The 16,719-nt window shown below is 62.4% G+C and overlaps 1 protein-coding gene across 2 annotated transcripts in view; it reads right to left on the bottom strand.

Moving 5' to 3' along the window:
- Positions 1-586: 586 nt before the first annotated feature.
- SCUBE1 (signal peptide, CUB domain and EGF like domain containing 1) overlaps positions 587-16,719 on the bottom strand; it is a 134,008-nt gene continuing 117,875 nt past the window's right edge. For both annotated transcript variants that reach the window (XM_082420538.1, XM_082420539.1), the window contains 9 exons: positions 16,028-16,165; positions 14,605-14,808; positions 11,317-11,478; positions 9,818-9,985; positions 7,735-7,896; positions 5,921-6,118; positions 4,209-4,361; positions 3,743-3,822; positions 587-1,575 (listed from right to left, as the gene is read on the bottom strand). In XM_082420538.1, the coding sequence (XP_082276664.1) occupies positions 1,423-1,575; positions 3,743-3,822; positions 4,209-4,361; positions 5,921-6,118; positions 7,735-7,896; positions 9,818-9,985; positions 11,317-11,478; positions 14,605-14,808; positions 16,028-16,165 (1,418 nt within the window). In that variant the 3' untranslated portion in view covers positions 587-1,422. The remainder of the gene's footprint in view (positions 1,576-3,742; positions 3,823-4,208; positions 4,362-5,920; positions 6,119-7,734; positions 7,897-9,817; positions 9,986-11,316; positions 11,479-14,604; positions 14,809-16,027; positions 16,166-16,719) is intronic.

Here is a 16,719-nt window from a genome sequence, read left to right as displayed (position 1 = left end):
CCGCGGCTGGTGGCAGCAGCAGCGTGGCAGTGGGCGAGGCCGCGGCCTGTCGGAGGTCCTCGCTAGCTCCATCCCAGGCCCTGGCTCCTGGCTGAGTGGGACACGGTGCAGCCCCGTCACGCTCCAGACTTTCCTTCTTTACAGAGACACTCTGAGAGGGAGGCCACAGGGTGCAGCAGAAAGAAGACTGCACTGGAAGCCCGGCCTCCGACAGCTGGCCTGCCTCTGCCTGGGCGCAGCCCCCCGTCCCGGTGCCCGTTTTCCTCCCTGGGCCCCGGTGCTCAGCACAGCCTGTGCTCACAGGGGCAAAGCCTTGCCTTCCGGTGGCAAGCGCCCTCAGCTTGAACTCCACGGTCATGGCCTCGGGTCGGACACAGGCCCCTTCTAGAGTTTACCACTGGGCCCTGTGACCCCAGGAAGGGGTCCGAAGGGACACTGCTTTCCACTGCATTCCATCGGAGGGCAACACGCTGGCAGAGCATGGAGCCCGGCTCCGCAAGCGTTTGTACTCCACCGCGTGTCCAGGGCCGACCTGCCTCACCCCCGGCCTTGGAGGCTCCTGGCCTTTGTAAACAGACGTGGCAAGTGCCTGGAGGAGCAGTTTAATCAGTCAGGGAAGCCAGCAACAGCTGGGAGATGACGGGGTGGCGATTAATATTTACAGTTACTAAAGAGAATTCTCCTAAAGTACCCACAAATAGAAGTATATATATCTTTATCTTTATATTCATATACACATAGTACTTAATTAGATGCTCTATCACGGGAAAGCAGAAATCTACAGTTTCCTCTCCCAGCACCTCTTTTCTGTCCCATCACAGAATCCTGAGAGCCCAACCGCACTCGCCCGTGTCCTGGGCCCACGGCCAGAGGAGCTGGCGGGTGTGGACGCCCTGCCGGCATCGACACTGGCTTATCACAGCCCCCAGACGAGCCTTCACCACCCCTGCTTCCACGGCCTGGCCTCCTGTCTTGGATTCTGCCTCTGAGAGCCCCCTTGAGACATGGCAACCATGCCCCTCTCTCCCCTGAAGCACCAGGCAGAGGGCACGTGCAACCTCCAAAGGTCAGCTCTGCCCGGGACCCGCCTGGGTGGTGGCCGAGCGTCCTGGTCCGGGTGGCGTCCGCTGGTGCCAGCTCAGGAGAGGGCGCTACTGGTGTCCTGGAAGGAGCAAGAAAGGCTGCCTGAAGCAATGTTTTCCCACTGGGGCGGCATCAGAGGAGTGCAGCCGGGCTGGGGTCTCTGCCTGGATGTGGTCTCGCCTGCCACGGGCTGGTCGGCGATTCCTGAAGGGCAGACGCCACGGCGATTCCCAAGGCAGCGTGGGGGCCCACGGAGCCGCCTTTAGCTTCGACTGTGGAGGGGAGGAGCTCTCTCCCCCCCGGGTAGCCGGCACCCCAAGCAGGGCAGCTGCACCAGTGTTATTTGTAGGGTCGCAGGAACCGGGACACCTTGGAGCGCAGCAGTTTGATGAAGGACCGCGGGAACATCTCCTTGGACTCCTGGGCTGTGTACTTGAAGTAGTTCTGGGGATGCGCCAGCACGTCGAAGAGGGCCTTGATCAGCTTCTTGTCCTGCAAGACACGGTGCGGCCAGGCTGAGGGGCCTGGGGCCAGGCTGGAAGGCCCCGGCCGCTCGCCTCTGCGATGCCCGGCGCCCTGGAGGGCCTGAGGGTGTCTGCAGGGATGCGGGAAGGGGGAAGAGGCTGGGCTGGCTGGTGTGTTTCAGGACCCTACAGACTCCTTGCCATGAATAGTTTTTCGGTTTTAATAGCCTAATTGTTTTTTTCATAGTCTATTCGTTTTAACTCTTGGAGTTCCAGTCACATTTTATCTTAAAAGGGTGCGCTGCAAAAACACAACAGCCAAACCCCCCAGGTTGAAAACCAGAGCACACAGAGTAGAGAGCAAGTTCTTTGGAGGCCAGTAGGCCAGACTGGAAACCGCAGCTGCACCGTCCCCCGCCTAGTGCCCCAGCCCTGGGAAAATGGCCCTGCTGCTCTGAACGTGAATCATTCATCTGAATGACGGGGTGACGATCCCTCCTCTTAGGGCTGCGCGGAAGAGGGAGTGCGGTCCTGAGAGCCAAGAGCCTGGCCCCGGGGTGCTCGGCACAGGTGTGCCGCGAGGGTCCAGGCGGCCCACACTCAGGCGCCGTCACTCACCAGCTGGGCCCCCTCTCAGAGCCCAGGGTCATCATCTGTAAAGTGGGGCGATGCCACCCTGGGGGAGAACCTCCAGTGACCGGCAGCCACCGCGCCGCATGCTTGCTGCCCCACGAGCTCATCGTCTCAAGCGGCCGTCTTGGGGTGTGACTCGTCCCGGCATGTGCGAACGGGCACACACACGCACACGCGCGTGCACACACACTCCCTCTTCCACGTGCACACATGCACCCACACCCTTGGAGACACTGGTGGAGTTCCTCCCATGTGCTGGGCGCAGTACCAGGTGCCGGGCACAGAGTGCTGAGGGGGAAGCCCTGTGGTTCCTTCCCCGGCAGGGGGGATGGGGGCCAAATAATCACAGGACAAACCTAAACTGCAGGCCTGATGGCCAAGAAGGGGGCCACTGGGGCCCTCAGAGCGCAACCTGGCTCGGGAGGCCCGGAGGATGGGACGCCTGAGCTGAGAGCAGCAGGACGGGAGGACGTTCACTGAGGAGAGAATGGGGAGAGCGTTCCTGGGAGGCCGTGGCCAGTGAGGTGGGGAGTGGAGGCCTGAGAGCCGCTGCGGAGGCAGGTGGTAGCTGTGCCAGGCTGGGCCTCGCTGGCCAAGGCTTGGTCCTAAGAGACGGGAACACTTCTAGTTCTGAAAAGATGCTCCCAGCCGCAGGGTGGGGCAGAGGGCCGGGGCGAGGACGAGAGAGTCAGGCACTGTCAACAGGACAGAGTCGGAGAGGCCAGGACGACCCTCTGGTTCCCACTAAACAGACAGGCGCCTGAGGAGGGCGACGAGGGGCTTTGTGCCCCGAGACCCCCAGGTCTCATCCGGGTGCAGCAGCAGGGGGCCAAATCTCTTGGCTTACAAACTGCCTACTGTGTGCAGGAGTGCTCCAGGCCTGGGCTCGGAGACTCTGTGAGCCGTCCCAGTTTCTCAGACACGAGGCGGGGCTCAGAGAGCTTGCCTGGGGCCGCCCAGCTGGGAGGTGGCAGCCGGAGCAGAAGTTAGCGAGGGACTGGCCAGCCCCGCTCTTGCCCTCCACGCCACCCTCGGCTCCCAGGCTGGGGGTGCTGTCTGCCCAGGGCTGGGCCGGGGCCCGACCCTCAGAGCCCAAGCAGATCCCTGAGTCTGGCTCCTCACGGTGACAACCTGGGCCCTGACCTGGCCTGTGCCCGCCGTGTGACGGCCACAGCCCCCGGATGACTAGGTGGCTCTACTCCTCAGGATGTGGGCGGGATGAGGAGGGAGTCAGTCCCAAAGGCAGCGGAGGATTCTCCTGATTTTAAGAGACCATGCTGTCGAGCTCTCCCCATTTCACAGATGAGTAAAGTGAGGCCGAGAGCTCATAAGGAACCTGCCCACAGGCACGTCAGCAGGTCCTGGGCTAGAAGGACAGAGGCACTGGCCCAGCCCTGCCCCTGGCCGCCTGCTCCCATCACCTTCTCTTCTCCTGTTATCACTCTCCTCCCCTCACTTCTGTGCAGGGCTGGGCTCGGGGCTGGGGGCAGGGATGGCCCTGGATCATCACAGGCCACTATCCCAGGATTATATGATCCCTTCCCATAGGGAAGCTCACTCACTTTCAAAATTTCCTGGTGATTCTCTGAGGCGTAGAGCCGTCCATCGCGGACGATATCTTCTATTAACTGCTGGTAGTCCTCTGCGAAACCCGCCGGTGGGGAAGGAAGGAAGGTGAGGGTAGAGGCTGAAGGCGAAGGTCCCTCCTGCCTCCTGCTCCCCGTCAGCCTCAGCCCTCCCCCAGGGCTTCAGACTGTGTGCCTTTGTCTCCTCCACCCACACTGGTCTCCTCCAGGTTTGACTAGCTAGAAAACCTCTATTCAACCCTCGAAACCCTGCTTGGGTAGCACCTCCCTCTGAGGCCCGCAGACACCACTAATAGCTCTCTCATCTGCACCATGCTGTCCCCCTTATGGGCCTGTCTGGACCCCACAGTCTCCCAAGGCTGGAGCTCCCTGAGGCCGGGGACGTGTGATTTATTCCTGTGTCCCCAGGGCCAGCCTGGGTGCGCAGTGGGGCCACACTCACCGTCGTAGGTGACATAGGGTACTTGGAACCCTTTGCCGCTGTTGCCTTCATTGGATTTGAACTGGATCCAGAGCTTCCTGGAGCGGGAGGTGAAGGCGATGGGCCTCTCGTAGGTCTGGCAGGTCTCATAGGTGGTGATAGAGGTGGGTGAGGCTGGGGGCGGGGCAGGGGGCGGAGGCCCGTCATGGCTGAGCTGCCCCAGATCCACAGCTCCTCACCCGGTCCCTGACCTCCTGCCACAGGCCTCTGGCTTCCCCACTCAGTCAGCCATCCAGCACTCACAGCCCCCAGTCCCCCAAACACTCCAGCTCTCCAGTCCCCGCACTTGTTCCCTCGGCCCCAAATGCCCTTCCCGACCCTCAGCCCCAGTTCCTACTTGTCCCTCTGAGACAAGTTTCTGTGCCTCCTCCTCCAGGAAGCCTCCCTGACTGCTCCTCCCCCACCCTACCCTGTTTCCTCACTGCTCTGTGAACACTGTACTACAGCCCCTCTCTATAGGGTTGTCACTGTCTCCCTGCCAACTGCTCCTCAAGGACAGGGCTCACGCCTGCACCCAGCACAGAGCCGGGGCTGGGGTGGAGGGTCAGTCTCCTCTCCCGGTGAGCAGATGAACAAGGGTGAGCCTGCTGACCCCTGGGGTGCCTGGGGCTGGCCAAAGGGTGCCCCACTTCCTCACTGCTCCCTGGGGGAGCTTTCCTGAGGTGTCCTCGAGGTGGGAGAGGCTGGCCTCCCTAGAGCTCAGCTCTGTGGACAGAGAGTGGAGGGGAAGATGCCGTGGACTAGGGAGGCTGGTGACGGGAATGGGCGGGGGATGGTCCTGGGCTGCGCTCTGACTGGCTGTAGGACGCTGGCCGGGTACCTTGCCCCTCCTGGCCTCGGGCCTCCCATTCACACACTGGGGGCCATTTCCTGCTCATCAGCTACACTGAGTGGGCAGTGCAGGCACCTGGGAACAATGCAGCACACAGTGGGCAAGGCCCTCCCCCCTCCCCCCCACTCTCCTGTTCCTCTGGCCGGTCTCTGTGTATCAGACACATCCCAGACCCCAGTGGGCGGGCACGTTTTTGTGTCTGTCTTGTCCCCCTTCTTCTTCCCTAACATTCTGACCTGGAGCTTGCTCCCTGGGGGCACTGCGGCCTTGCCACAGCAGCGAGGTCCCCAGCCGAGGCACAGGCCGTAAGGGGTTCTACCCAGCGCCTGGGGGTTCTCAGGGCTCCCCACCTTTCTCGCTGCCGTGGCCATCTGGGCACGCGCTTGTGCTCACCCACGGCTGAGGGGCCGGCCCCTCGCCCAAAGTCTCACCGGGAGCCCCCATGGGGGTGGTGAGCTGGGAGGCCGCAGCTCGCGGAGCGGGGGAGCGGACCCTGGGGCGCCCCGTGTGAGTGCACGGGCTGGCCCTTCGCCACCCCTCCAAGCACAGAGGCGGGAAGAGGCCCTGCGGGGCAGGGGCTGCTCCTGGGGGCTCGCCCTGGGCGGTGTGGCAGGATGCGGGGGGCAGCTGGGATGAGAGGCGGGCCTGCGGTCAGCATCGAGACCAGACCTGGCCAGGTCCTGATTCCCACACTCAGGACACACCCTAAGCTCTCCGGGCCTTTCCACACAGCTCTGGGAAGCGCAGCCCCTGGGGTCGGACGGAGGTGAGTGCCCCGCGGAGCTGTGCCGCGGGGGAGGGGTGGGCGTGTGGTGGAGGCCGCCCCCTGGACGGCACGTACCGCTCTTCCTCATGACCAGGACGTCGCCACACCCGTCCTCGATGGGCAGGAAGATCTCGGGGACCACGACGAGGATCCTGCGCTTGGGGGGCGGCGAGATGTGCCACACGCACTCGGCATTGGCCGGGTAGTCGCCGGGGTAGTTGGGGGACTCGATGTAGCCCGTGTAGTCGCCAAGCTCGCCGCCGCAGTGCTGGTCTGTGGGCACCACGGCCCGTGCCCTGGTCAGGCCCGGCTGGCCCTCGGCAGCCTTGGCGGCCCAGGGCAGGGCTGGTAGGTGCTCCGCCCCCTCTCTGGCCCCCCTCTACCCGGTCCTCCCCGCCAGCAGGCCAGGCTCCAGGCCGGTCTTCCCTCGGGGACCCCTCAGCGGGGGGCGGGTCCCCGTTCCGTATTGGTTCTCGGAGGCCCAGCTCGGGTGACCCCCTTCCTGGGCTGCCTCACCTGAACCTCCGCGGCCGGGCCTCGTCCTGGCCTCCTGCCTGGAGCCGCTCGCCACCCGCCCCCCCCACCCCGGCAGGTGCGTCCATGTCCCCGCAGCTGCCAGCTCCCCGCCAGCCCATGCTCTCCTCCGTGTCTCAGCCAAGGCCAAGTGTGCCCCAACGTCCCCTTTCTCTCCACTCACTCGTCTGTGTATCCCTTTGCTCAACATCCCGAGTGCCCCCCAGGTGCCAGGTGTGGCCCTCCCCAGGGAGCAGTCAGGCTCAGGGACCAGCAGGAGACACACTTCCCTATCTATCTTTTCAATTTTAGCTAAGCCGTGCATCCTCAAAGAGGCCAAACGTGACTTTTTTTTAATGAGCTAAACGGTTCCTAGCTTAACTGCATAAAGAAAGTTATGCAAAGAAAATTGAATGTAAATACTAAATATACATAATTTTCTCACACATTTTCATTTAAAGATCTCCTCACATCAAAATTTCTGGGAAACATTTCATTTTCACCTTATCATTCCAGAAGCTTCCCTCCCACTTTTCCCCCACTTTTCCTTATTAGGATGTTTAAACACTTAAAACCCTGCCTGTGCTGAGCTGCAGCAGGAGGCCAAGCCCAGCCGGGACAGCCCGGGCAGAGGGGATGGCGTCCACGACGAGGATTAAATCTCCTTCACGGGCCATTAGGCTGTTCCAAACATGACCAGCAGCCCAGAAAAGGGGTCACTGGCTGGAAATTGATTAGGGAAAGGGTAAAATACCAGAACATATGCCCTAAAGGGCTCTGAAAAGTGAATCAGAAATCCCTAAAGACAGCACCCTCTGGGTTAGGCCCAGATGACTTGCTGGTGAGGGGCTCGGAGATGATCTATTTCCCAGATTGTCTTATGCTGCCACGTTTCTTTTGGCTAAAACGGAGCTTCCTACAGACACAGGGCAGCCGTCTGGTCTCCCTCTTCTGCCTGCACCCTTGGTACACCCCAAGCATCCTGCGCCTACAGAGCTGCAGGGTCTGGCGCGGGCAGCTGCCCCACAAGCCTCCTTGGCACGGGCCCTGACTTTTCCCTCCGCAGACCCAGAGCCTGGAGTGGGGCCTGGCCCGGCACTGAGGCTCAGGTTAGCCATGGGAACCGACGAACGACGGTGCAATCAGGTCGCTCCGTGGAGCGCAGGGGGCCGGCCAAACCGGCCGCACACTCCACACCACAGGGTGTCCCACCGAGTGAACATGCGGATGTGACGGGCCAGGGAGGAGTCACCGGCCTCCCGGTCCGTGTCACCGCGGACACGGCCTGAGGTCAGAGCTCACCCTGCCCTCACAACCTGCCCCCAGTCCCCTCCCGGCACCCGCAGCTCCTCGGCCGTGGGAAGAGCGGCACCTACTTTTGCAGTGTGTGACGTTGGTGGAGCCGTCAAAGTCTGTGCTGGTGTTGCCCGGACAGGTGACGCAGTGGTTCTGGCCAAACTCGGGCTGGTAGGTGCCGACAGGGCAGCGGATGCACCGGTGGGTGGTGGTGTTGTAGTGGTGGCCGGGGGAGCAGTGCACTGTGGAGGGGGTGGGGGCCGGTGGGAAAGGGCAGGCGGCATTCTCCCCAGGGCTCCCTGCCCTTGAGGGCTGACTCAGCACAGAGCTCAAGGCCCCTCCCCACTGCCCGCTAACCTCCCACCACCCGCGCCCAGTCGCTGAGAGGCCGACCCCTCTGCCCCCCGACCCTGCCCGCGACAGTGCAGGGGGTGCTGTGGACCACGGGCTCTGAGCAGCGAGCCAGGCAGACCGAGCCCTGCCCCGGGGCCCACGTCGTACTCTGGCTGCGTGGGATGCCCGTCTGTCCCTCCACTGGGGATAATAAACGGAAAGTGAGATGCCATAGGGCTGGCTGTGGAGGGAGGCGAGGGAAGGCAGCACCGAGGGGACCGGCGTGGAGACCCGAGGAGTGCGGAGCTGGCCCTGAGGTGGGCCGTGTCTGTGCCAGCTGTGGCCGGAGCAGAGGTCAGGGGCCACGGTGAGGACTGGGCTTTCCTGTGAGCGAGGAAGGCCACCTGGAGCTGCCCCGTGTCCCCGGCTGCTGCACTGGGAGTGGGCTCTGGGGGGTGGAGGGGGGGGCGGAGGCCCAGGCAGGACAGGCCAGGGCCATCGGGGAGAAGTGGCGGTGGCCTGGGTCAAGGTCACTCTGCGTCTATTTATTTTTTAGGCCGCGCTGTGCGGCATGCAGGATCTTAGCTCCCCGACCAGGGATGGAACCCGTGCCCCTTGCAGGGGAAGCACGGAGTCTTAACCACTGGACCACCAGGGAAGGCCCAGTCGGGCTGTTTAGAAGCTAGAGCCGCAGGGGCTGCGGACAGACTGGGTGTGAAGGGAGGGGGAAAGAGCCCTCAGAGTGACACCAAGGTTCCCTTGAGCACGTGGCAGGAAGAGCCACCGTGCACTGGAGGGGAGCCCGGACTTGTGGAATCTGAGATGCTTGTTAGACACGATGCGGAGCTGTGGCCTGGCAGGAGGGCAGAGTCCAGTTCAGGGGAGAGGCTGGATGGAAACGGAAGCTGGGGGCACCCGTGCAGAGATGCTACTTAAAGCGAGCAGATGCGTTCATCCAGACTCAAGAGCGGCGAGGGCACGGGGCCTGGGACGTCCCAGCGCTCGGGGGCGGGGCGGGGGGAGGCTGAGCGGGGCCTGGGGCCCAGGCCGAGGAGGAGCAGGGAGAGCGCTGCAAGGGGGCTGCGTCCCAGTCTCGGGAGACGCAGACAGAACGGACTTGGGCTCCAGCAACTCAGGGACCCTGTGGGCCGCCCTGACGGGAGCAAACGCTGGGCGTAGTGGGGTGACGGTCTGGCTGGCGGGGATTCGGAGAGAATGACAGGAGAGGAGGTGGAGTCCAGACACTCCTTCTGGGAGGCTACCAGTCAAGGGGAGAAAACCTGGCAGGAGCCGGGGGAGGTGGGGCTGGACAGCTGGGGAAGATTCAGAGTCTGTATGTCGGGCCATCAGCAGGTGGGGAGGACTGTCCCTCAGTGGAGAGTCAAGCCTGGGGCGGCGGTGGAGCTTTGGTGGCGTGGAGGGGAAGAGGGGCCGCACTGCAGGGCCCCGGCAGCCCTGAAGACCTCTGACCTCTGACCTCGCCCCACTGCCCCTCCGCCTCCTGCCCCACCTCACCTTCCTCCCCTCCCAACCTTCCTCCCAGTGCAGCTCAAAGCCTCCCCAGCGTCTTGAGGAGCTGGCGGCTGGGGGCTCAAAGCTGCAGGCTGGAGCCTCCGTGCCTGCCAGGCTCTCTCATCCGAGCCCCCAGGCAGGCCTGTGTCAGACCCCCGCCGTCCCTGTCCTCGTGCGCAGCCCAGAGCTCGTCACCCGTGTCCACTGCTTGAGGCTCCAGGCTCCTCCTCTGACCTTGGAGGTTTGCCAGGGCAGGAAATGAGGGGCATCCAGGGAAACTTGACCCTGAGCGGAGGGGTGGGGGGGGGAAGTCCTCACCTTTGGCCTCACAGTCTTGGAAGGCGGCTGTGCCCTCGTGCTTGGTGAGCAGCCCCCCTCCGCAGGGGAAGCAGCCCGTGCGCCCAGGCTCTGGCTGGTACGTGCCCACGGGGCAGGCCTGGCAGGGCCTGAAGCCGTCGGTGGAGAAGAAGCCTGGAGAGCACTGGCCTGCAAGTCAGAGGTCACGGCTCAAGCTGGGGGCGGGGCGCTCAGCTCAGCCCTCACCTGTCCTGGGAAAGGCACCAAGGCACCAAGGTGGGGGGTCGAGGGGGAGGAGTGCGCTGTGTGGTCTTGCTCAGGCCTGGCTTTTCTCCTCCCACCAGCTAGAAGGGCTGCGGGTTGAGAAGTGGCCTTGCTCCAGAGCTGAGAAATGTGGACACCACACGTGGAGGTGGGAGGTCGTGGAGGCCATTTATTTAGGGGGCTCTGCCCAGGGGGCGGGCCACACTGTCTTCACATGAGGACCTGGGGCTCTTAAGCTCCAGGCTGATGCTGCCTTGTCTATCTGCCTGGCTGGGCCGGAGCAGAGGGAGGGGGTTCTGTGAGGTCCCTAGGGCACAGCTGGGACAAAGGGAGGAGACAATACATTCTAGCAAAAAGTCAGGATGTAGAGGGTATTCCGGCGCTGAGCGAGGCGTGGGTTTAGTGCCTTCTCAGCCCAGACCCTGGAATTCTCTGCTCCCCCAGTGGCCTCTCTGTGCTCTCTGACAGGTACTACCTCCCCTGGGGCACAGACCACACTCCTGGAGGGGGCAGGGGCCAGAGGGCAGCGGGTCAGCCTGCAGGGACTCAGGGCTGGGCTCTGATCTCTTCTGTCCCCCAGAGAAGGCTGGAGGTCTCCGCCACCCTAAGGGTCCCACTCACCAGCACACCTTTCCCCATCCACTCTCTTGGGTGATCCCCACAATGGGCCAGGAAGGGAGGCTGATGGGGGAAGGCTACAAGCCCATTTCACAGATGAGGTTAAGTGGGGGTAGTAAATGGAAAAGCTCTTTGCAAACCAAATTGTGCTTGGTAAGTTGAAAAAGGGCTCTCCAAACCATCCAAAAAGCCAACTGTAAAGTTCTTTGTGTAGAGCACAGTTCTTCCCCAAGTATCTGGCCGCACTCCATAAAGCATTTCGACAATGAGGGGTGCCCCATGAGGTGTCACGTGTTTGGTCAACTATAAAGTACTACGTACCTCCGCTATAAGCTGACCTGTAAATGAGCAAGTGGTAAACTGTAAAGTCCTTCCCAACCTGCCTGGTGCAGTTTTAAAGGGCACCAAGTGCAGCCCAGCGCCTGCTCACCGCCGTGCATCTGGCGCACGCACTGTGGGTCTGCAACGCACTTTGTAAGTGCAGCTGCGTGGAGGTCCTGACAGGCTCTGGAAACGGCAAAGAGCTTTACAAAAGACCACGAGGCACCCGGGCCTTTGCTTTGGGAACCTCGGTGGAGACAGGAGGTGCCCTGTTCCCCCACCCCCAGCCCCTCTTTCCAGGGAGGGCCCCTACTCGCCTCCACACTCGGATACGTTGCGGGCCCCAGCCAGGCCGAGCCCGTCGCTGCTGGGGCACGGCGTGCAGCTGAGCTGGCCGTTCCCGTCCTGGTAGGTTCCCGGCGTGCACGGCACACACTGGCCTGGCTCTCCGCTGAAGTAGGTGCCAGGCCCGCAGGCCACTGCGGAGGCAACGTGGAGAGACTGCTGGGGGCAGAGGTGGGGAGCAGTGGCCAGGTGGTCTGGCCGTCTGTCTGCTGGTGCCTCAGGCCCAGGCTCTGTCCTTCCACATAGGGCCCAGCTCTCGCCCCTGTGGCTCCAGGGGCACAGAGGGGCCCAGACCCATGCCAGAGGAGGAGGGGGTAGGAGCCAGGCGGCGGTCGTCTGCGAGGACCCTGTCCTGGTCTCATGCGCCCGCCTGGCGGCTGCCACTCAGGGTCCCCTGCAGACCCCTCGCCTCAGCCCTCTCGTAAGTGTCTCTGCAGGGACTTTCGTCCCCCCTCTGCTCCACATGCTGCCTTCCAGCCCTGGGCCCTCAGCCTGTGTACCAACTGCCTCCTAGATGCCCCACAGTCAACTTCATCCAAACCAAGCCCCCCTGCCGGCTCCCCTTTCTTTCCCCCTGTGGCGGAGCTGGCATCTGAGGACGTGGGGCGCAGGTGCAGAGGGGCTGGGGGAGTGACAGGGGCCTGGGGGCTGAGGATACAGAGATGCTGGGCTGAGGAGAGCCAGTGTGGTTGGCTGCACTGGCCACATAAGCAAACTGATGAGTAAGTAAGGGAACAGACTGAGAAAATAAGTTAAGGAGAAAGGGAGCTGAATGCCTCATGGGACAAGATATTTAGAAACATGGAAAAATAACATGGAAAAAGAAAGTTAGAAAGAATCCTGAGGTACTGAATTGGAGGTATTGGCATGAACTCATGGTTTTATCACACACACACACACACACACACACACACACACACACACACAGCTACAGGAATAGCATAGGTACATAGGTCTCCATGTAATATATGCATACCTATACTTTCTAGTTCTGTCCAATGAGGGCCTGGAAGCAGCGACACTCCAGTAGCAATGAGTCCCTCAGCTTTCGCTTTCTACACACTCTCCTCCTCTAAAAGGAACAGGGGTCCTTGGAGATCTGGCTGATTCCAAGGCAGGGAAAGCACAAGCTGAGTCTGAAACATCTTTACTGCCAGACAGTAAGAGAATGCTCAATGAGTGACGGAGCCATGTCAAAAGGACACAGGGGCCAAGCTGATGGGGCACCCACTGGCTGAAGTGGGGACAACCTGAGCACTGAACTACGTCATGTTAGGAGTGGATTACAAGCCAGTGAGGAATCTGTGAGTCCACACTGACATAAATGCATAGATATATAGATACATGCCAACATGTGGGAGAAGGGAAAGCTCTCTCTCACACTAGAATGCTAATAAATGTAGGAGGGATGACAGAAATCAAAAACACGGCTTGGCAACAGTTGTAGAGGTGGCTAATTGGGTGGCTGTCAGCGAGTGGATGGCAGTTTGATGGGGAGCAGGGTGTTGGTGCACACTCAAATACATCCCCATGGAATCCTAATCAATTGCAGAGGGAAAATGGTGAATTAAGGTGGAGGAACCAGTGGTGGACCAGGGCAATACCCTGTGCCTCCTGACGGGGGCGCTGAAGAGCAGACGTGGAGCGTGGTTTTCCTGCCAAGAACACAGGCCCTGAGTCTGGTCACCAGGAAACACCAGACGCAGCTGAGGGTCATCTTACAGAACTTAGGGATGGCCGAGGGCAGGACAGGAGAGGCAGGGGGAGAGCCAGGAACTGCTCCAGATGAAGGATTCTGGAGACATGACCACTAAACACAACACGGAGAGGAAAGGGATGCTGTCGGAAGAGTTGGTGGAATTTAGCAGGTGACGTAAAGGCACACAAGCACGCCACACGCGCGGGAAAGCATGACGGCGCGAATGCTGTAAGACATCCGCAATGGGGGAAACTGGATGAAGAAAATACGGAAGCTCTTTGTTCTGTCTGGCAGTGTTTCTGAAAGTTTGAAATGGTTTCAAAATAAGTGGTTAAAAATAAAGGAATGACATCCCCAAGTCCCTCCCCCTCCCCCCTTGCGGGGGACCGGCCCTCCCCCCACTCCTAAATCCCACCTCCTCTCCAGCGGCTCCCAGCCTGTGTCTCCGGCCCAGGCTACACTCTGTGCTCCAGATTTGTGGCTCCAACCTAGTCAGCGCCTTCACCAGGACGACTCGTGAGCGTCTCAGACTGACAAGGACAGCTGGGACCCCCGCCTCCGCCAGCCCCTCCCCCAAGTTTCTCCCAGATCCGAAAACAATGCCATCTCTGCCCGAGTGGACCGAACCCCTGGAGTCGTCCTGGAAGCCTCCTTCTCCCTCGCCTCCCTCTCCAAAGCGTGCTCTCAATTTCTCTCTTCCTTGCCTGCCTCTCCTGCTGCCCCTGGTTCCAGGCTCTACCGTGCCTGGCTAGGTCTCCGCTCCGCTGCCGCCCTCCACTTGGTCTTCCCACGGCAGAGGGCAGATGCGGCTGCCCCCGGCTCAGTGCGGGCCAGTGCTTCCCAGAGTGCCCAGGGCAGCACCGGGGCCAGCAAGCCCTCACCTGGCCTGCGGATATGCTCACCCGCTGGCTGCCTGCCTTCTCTCCCACGTAACCGTCAGCCCCACTCGTAACCGTCAGCCCCACTCGTAACCGTCAGCCCCACTAGAACCAGGACTCAGTCAAGTTCACCTCTGAGCCGCCAGGGGCTGTCTCTAAACCCGTCCCCTCTCGATGGGGGCCGGTCAAATCCCCAGCCTCGTTCACCGGACCTGGCCGCCCTGCCCACGGCCCCGGCAGTGGCCTGGCCTCCCCTGCTCCCTGCAGCACTGCCCCCGCCCCGCCGGGGGGCCCTCAGCCTCCCGGACACCTTCACCCTCCTCCTCCTCCGCCCTCAGCTCCCACATGCCTCTGCTGGGAAGGCTTCTCGAGCCACACGGACTGGTCCCATGACCCTCACACCCCTCGGCTGGGGCCTTGCTGGCCTGTGCTCTCCCCGGCCCGCCCCTCCTCGGGACCGCGGGCAGGTCACAGGTATACTCGGTCCCGGCCCCAGGGGAGTGCTCTTTCATGACAGCCGTCACGTCTAAGTGCTACGGCACTTCTCCCCGGCAGGCCTCCTTGTCTCCCTGTCCCGGCCCGACATGTCTGTCTCCCGTGGGCTCTTTACCTGGGCCCACACGGAAGGAAGGACAGAGAAAGTCTGCAGGGTGACACTGGAGTGGCTGAGGGCAGGGACTCACCGCATTTGCCGTCCTGCAGCACCTGGCCTGTGCTACACGTCCCCTGGCCCTCCAGGGCCTTGGCCGGCCGCTGGGCCACCTCGTACTCAGTGCCTGCGACCTGGACGGAGAAGTGCTGCCGGCTGACGGACTTGCGCAGAGTCTTGACGGCGGCCTGCAGGCTCTGCTCCACTCGCTTCCGCACGCACTCGGCCTCGCAGGTGTCTGCAGGGGCGGGCGAGACAGAGCTCGCGACCCGCCGCCCCGCCGCCGCGAGCCGTCTCTCCACCAGGCTGCCCTGCCAGGCGCCGCGCTGGGCCGGGCCCCTGCTCCGAGCCTTCTCGCATTGGCCCCGGGCTGAGGTACCCTTGCTGCGAATGTCTGATAGCAGGAGACCGAGGCTCCGAGAGGTATGAGCTGCTCAAGGGCCCCGCAGCAGATCTGAGTAGAAGCCCGGCCTCTGCCACTGCAACACGTCCCCTGCCCAGGGCACAGCTCACTCATGGGGGCCCCGGCTGCTTCTCAAACACCCTTGAGGCTGCCACTGCATCCAAGACAACATCCAGCTCTGCCGCCTTGAATCCCAGGCCCCTCGTGGTCCAGCCCCCGCCCGCCTCACTAGCTCTAACCCCCAGCATCCGACACTCACCGTGAACTCTGCCTTCCGGCCGCCCTGCCCTCCTCACTGCTTCCGGAACACACCCTGCTCTCTCTGACCTCTGGGCCTTTGCCTGTTCTGTTCGCTCTGCCTGAATGCCATCCCTGCCACCAGTTCCACTTGGTGAACTTTGTTTTCAAGTCCCGATTCAAATGGCACCTCTCTGGGGGAGAGTCCGGGCCCCTCTCTAGGGGCGGGCCCTCGGCGCTGTGCCCTGTTCGTTCTCACGCGCCCGCCGTCCGGCGTCTCCCTTGGCTGGCCGTGCCGCCAGTGCGGGGACAAGGGTCTGTCCCCTCTTTCCACAGCGTCCAGGGCCAGGCACACACAGCACACACTTGCTGACAGATCTCTGCTCCTCTGTCACAACTCAACTCTCATCTACAGCCCAGAGAGAACTGCTGGTATGAAACACCAGCCAGCATCCCACAAGGCCCCTGCTGGAACCTGGGAAAGACAGGTCCTTGGCTCAACGGTCCTGGGGAGGCTGCAGGCATGAGCCCTTCCAGGCCCCGGTGAGGGCGTGGAGCAGTGGGGAGAGGTCTGTGGCCGTCACTGCAGGCCCCAGCCCTGCTCCTCTCGTGGCCCCGGGCCTCCTCTTCCACCCTGGGCTGGGCAGCTGCTCTGAGGGCCCGGCCCTGAGCCCTGCCAGTTCCCCTGCTTGCCTGGCTGGCCTCCACCTCCGGTAGCCGTGGCTTGGGTGGCAGCCTGGCTTCATGCCCAGCAGACCTCCCAGTCCACTGTCCTCGCTGAGGCCCTCCGCACCCCTTGAGGGGTCTCCTCACCCACCTGAGGCCTCTTCCATCTTTGTCTCAACCTCGAACTCTGCTGTGATGTGGGTCACCTCCTTGGATGGGGACTTTCGGCCACGGCGCCTCTTCTTGGAGGAGTCACACTTGAGGGTCACAAAGGTCACGTGGCAGTTTTCTGGACAAGGAAGGGGCCACTGTGGCAAAGGTGGCACGGGGCGGGGAGCACGGTCCTACCTCACCCTGCACACAGACGGCTGGTGGCCAGGGTCCCGCCTTGCCTAAGAGTCCATGTGCAGACGGGGAAACTGAGGCTGGAGAAGGCCAGGTCTCAGGAGGGGCCGGGGGGGCTGAGCCACGCCCTGCACCCAGCCCTCCCGAGGCCATCACACCGCTGCACGTGAGGCACTTCGTGCGCCTTCCGTAGCAAAGCTGTGCAGCTCCAGCTCAGGGCCACTCGGCCCAGGTGAGGCCTGCTGGGGGCCGAGGTTTGTCAGATTTGAGGAGGAATCCTAAGGTGTCTGGGAATCTTCGTGGAAACAGAGCTGGCATGCTTTCCTCTGGTCCTTTTCTCCAGGCTCTCCCCCAGCCTGGAACACCCTTCTGGGCCACCCTCATTCTAGAGAGAGCCGCTGAGGGAGCCCGGGATTCCTCCCATTTGGACACGACCAGGCTGTGCAGAAAGCCCTTGCTCTGGGGGAGCTCATTTAACCCCGAGGGAGACGGGCCGAC

The sequence above is a fragment of the Balaenoptera physalus genome (genome assembly GCF_965194825.1).
Source record: "Balaenoptera physalus genome assembly, chromosome: 13".
In the NCBI taxonomy this organism is placed as follows: Eukaryota; Metazoa; Chordata; class Mammalia; order Artiodactyla; family Balaenopteridae; genus Balaenoptera; species Balaenoptera physalus.
This window is presented reverse-complemented; position numbering and strand designations above follow the sequence as displayed.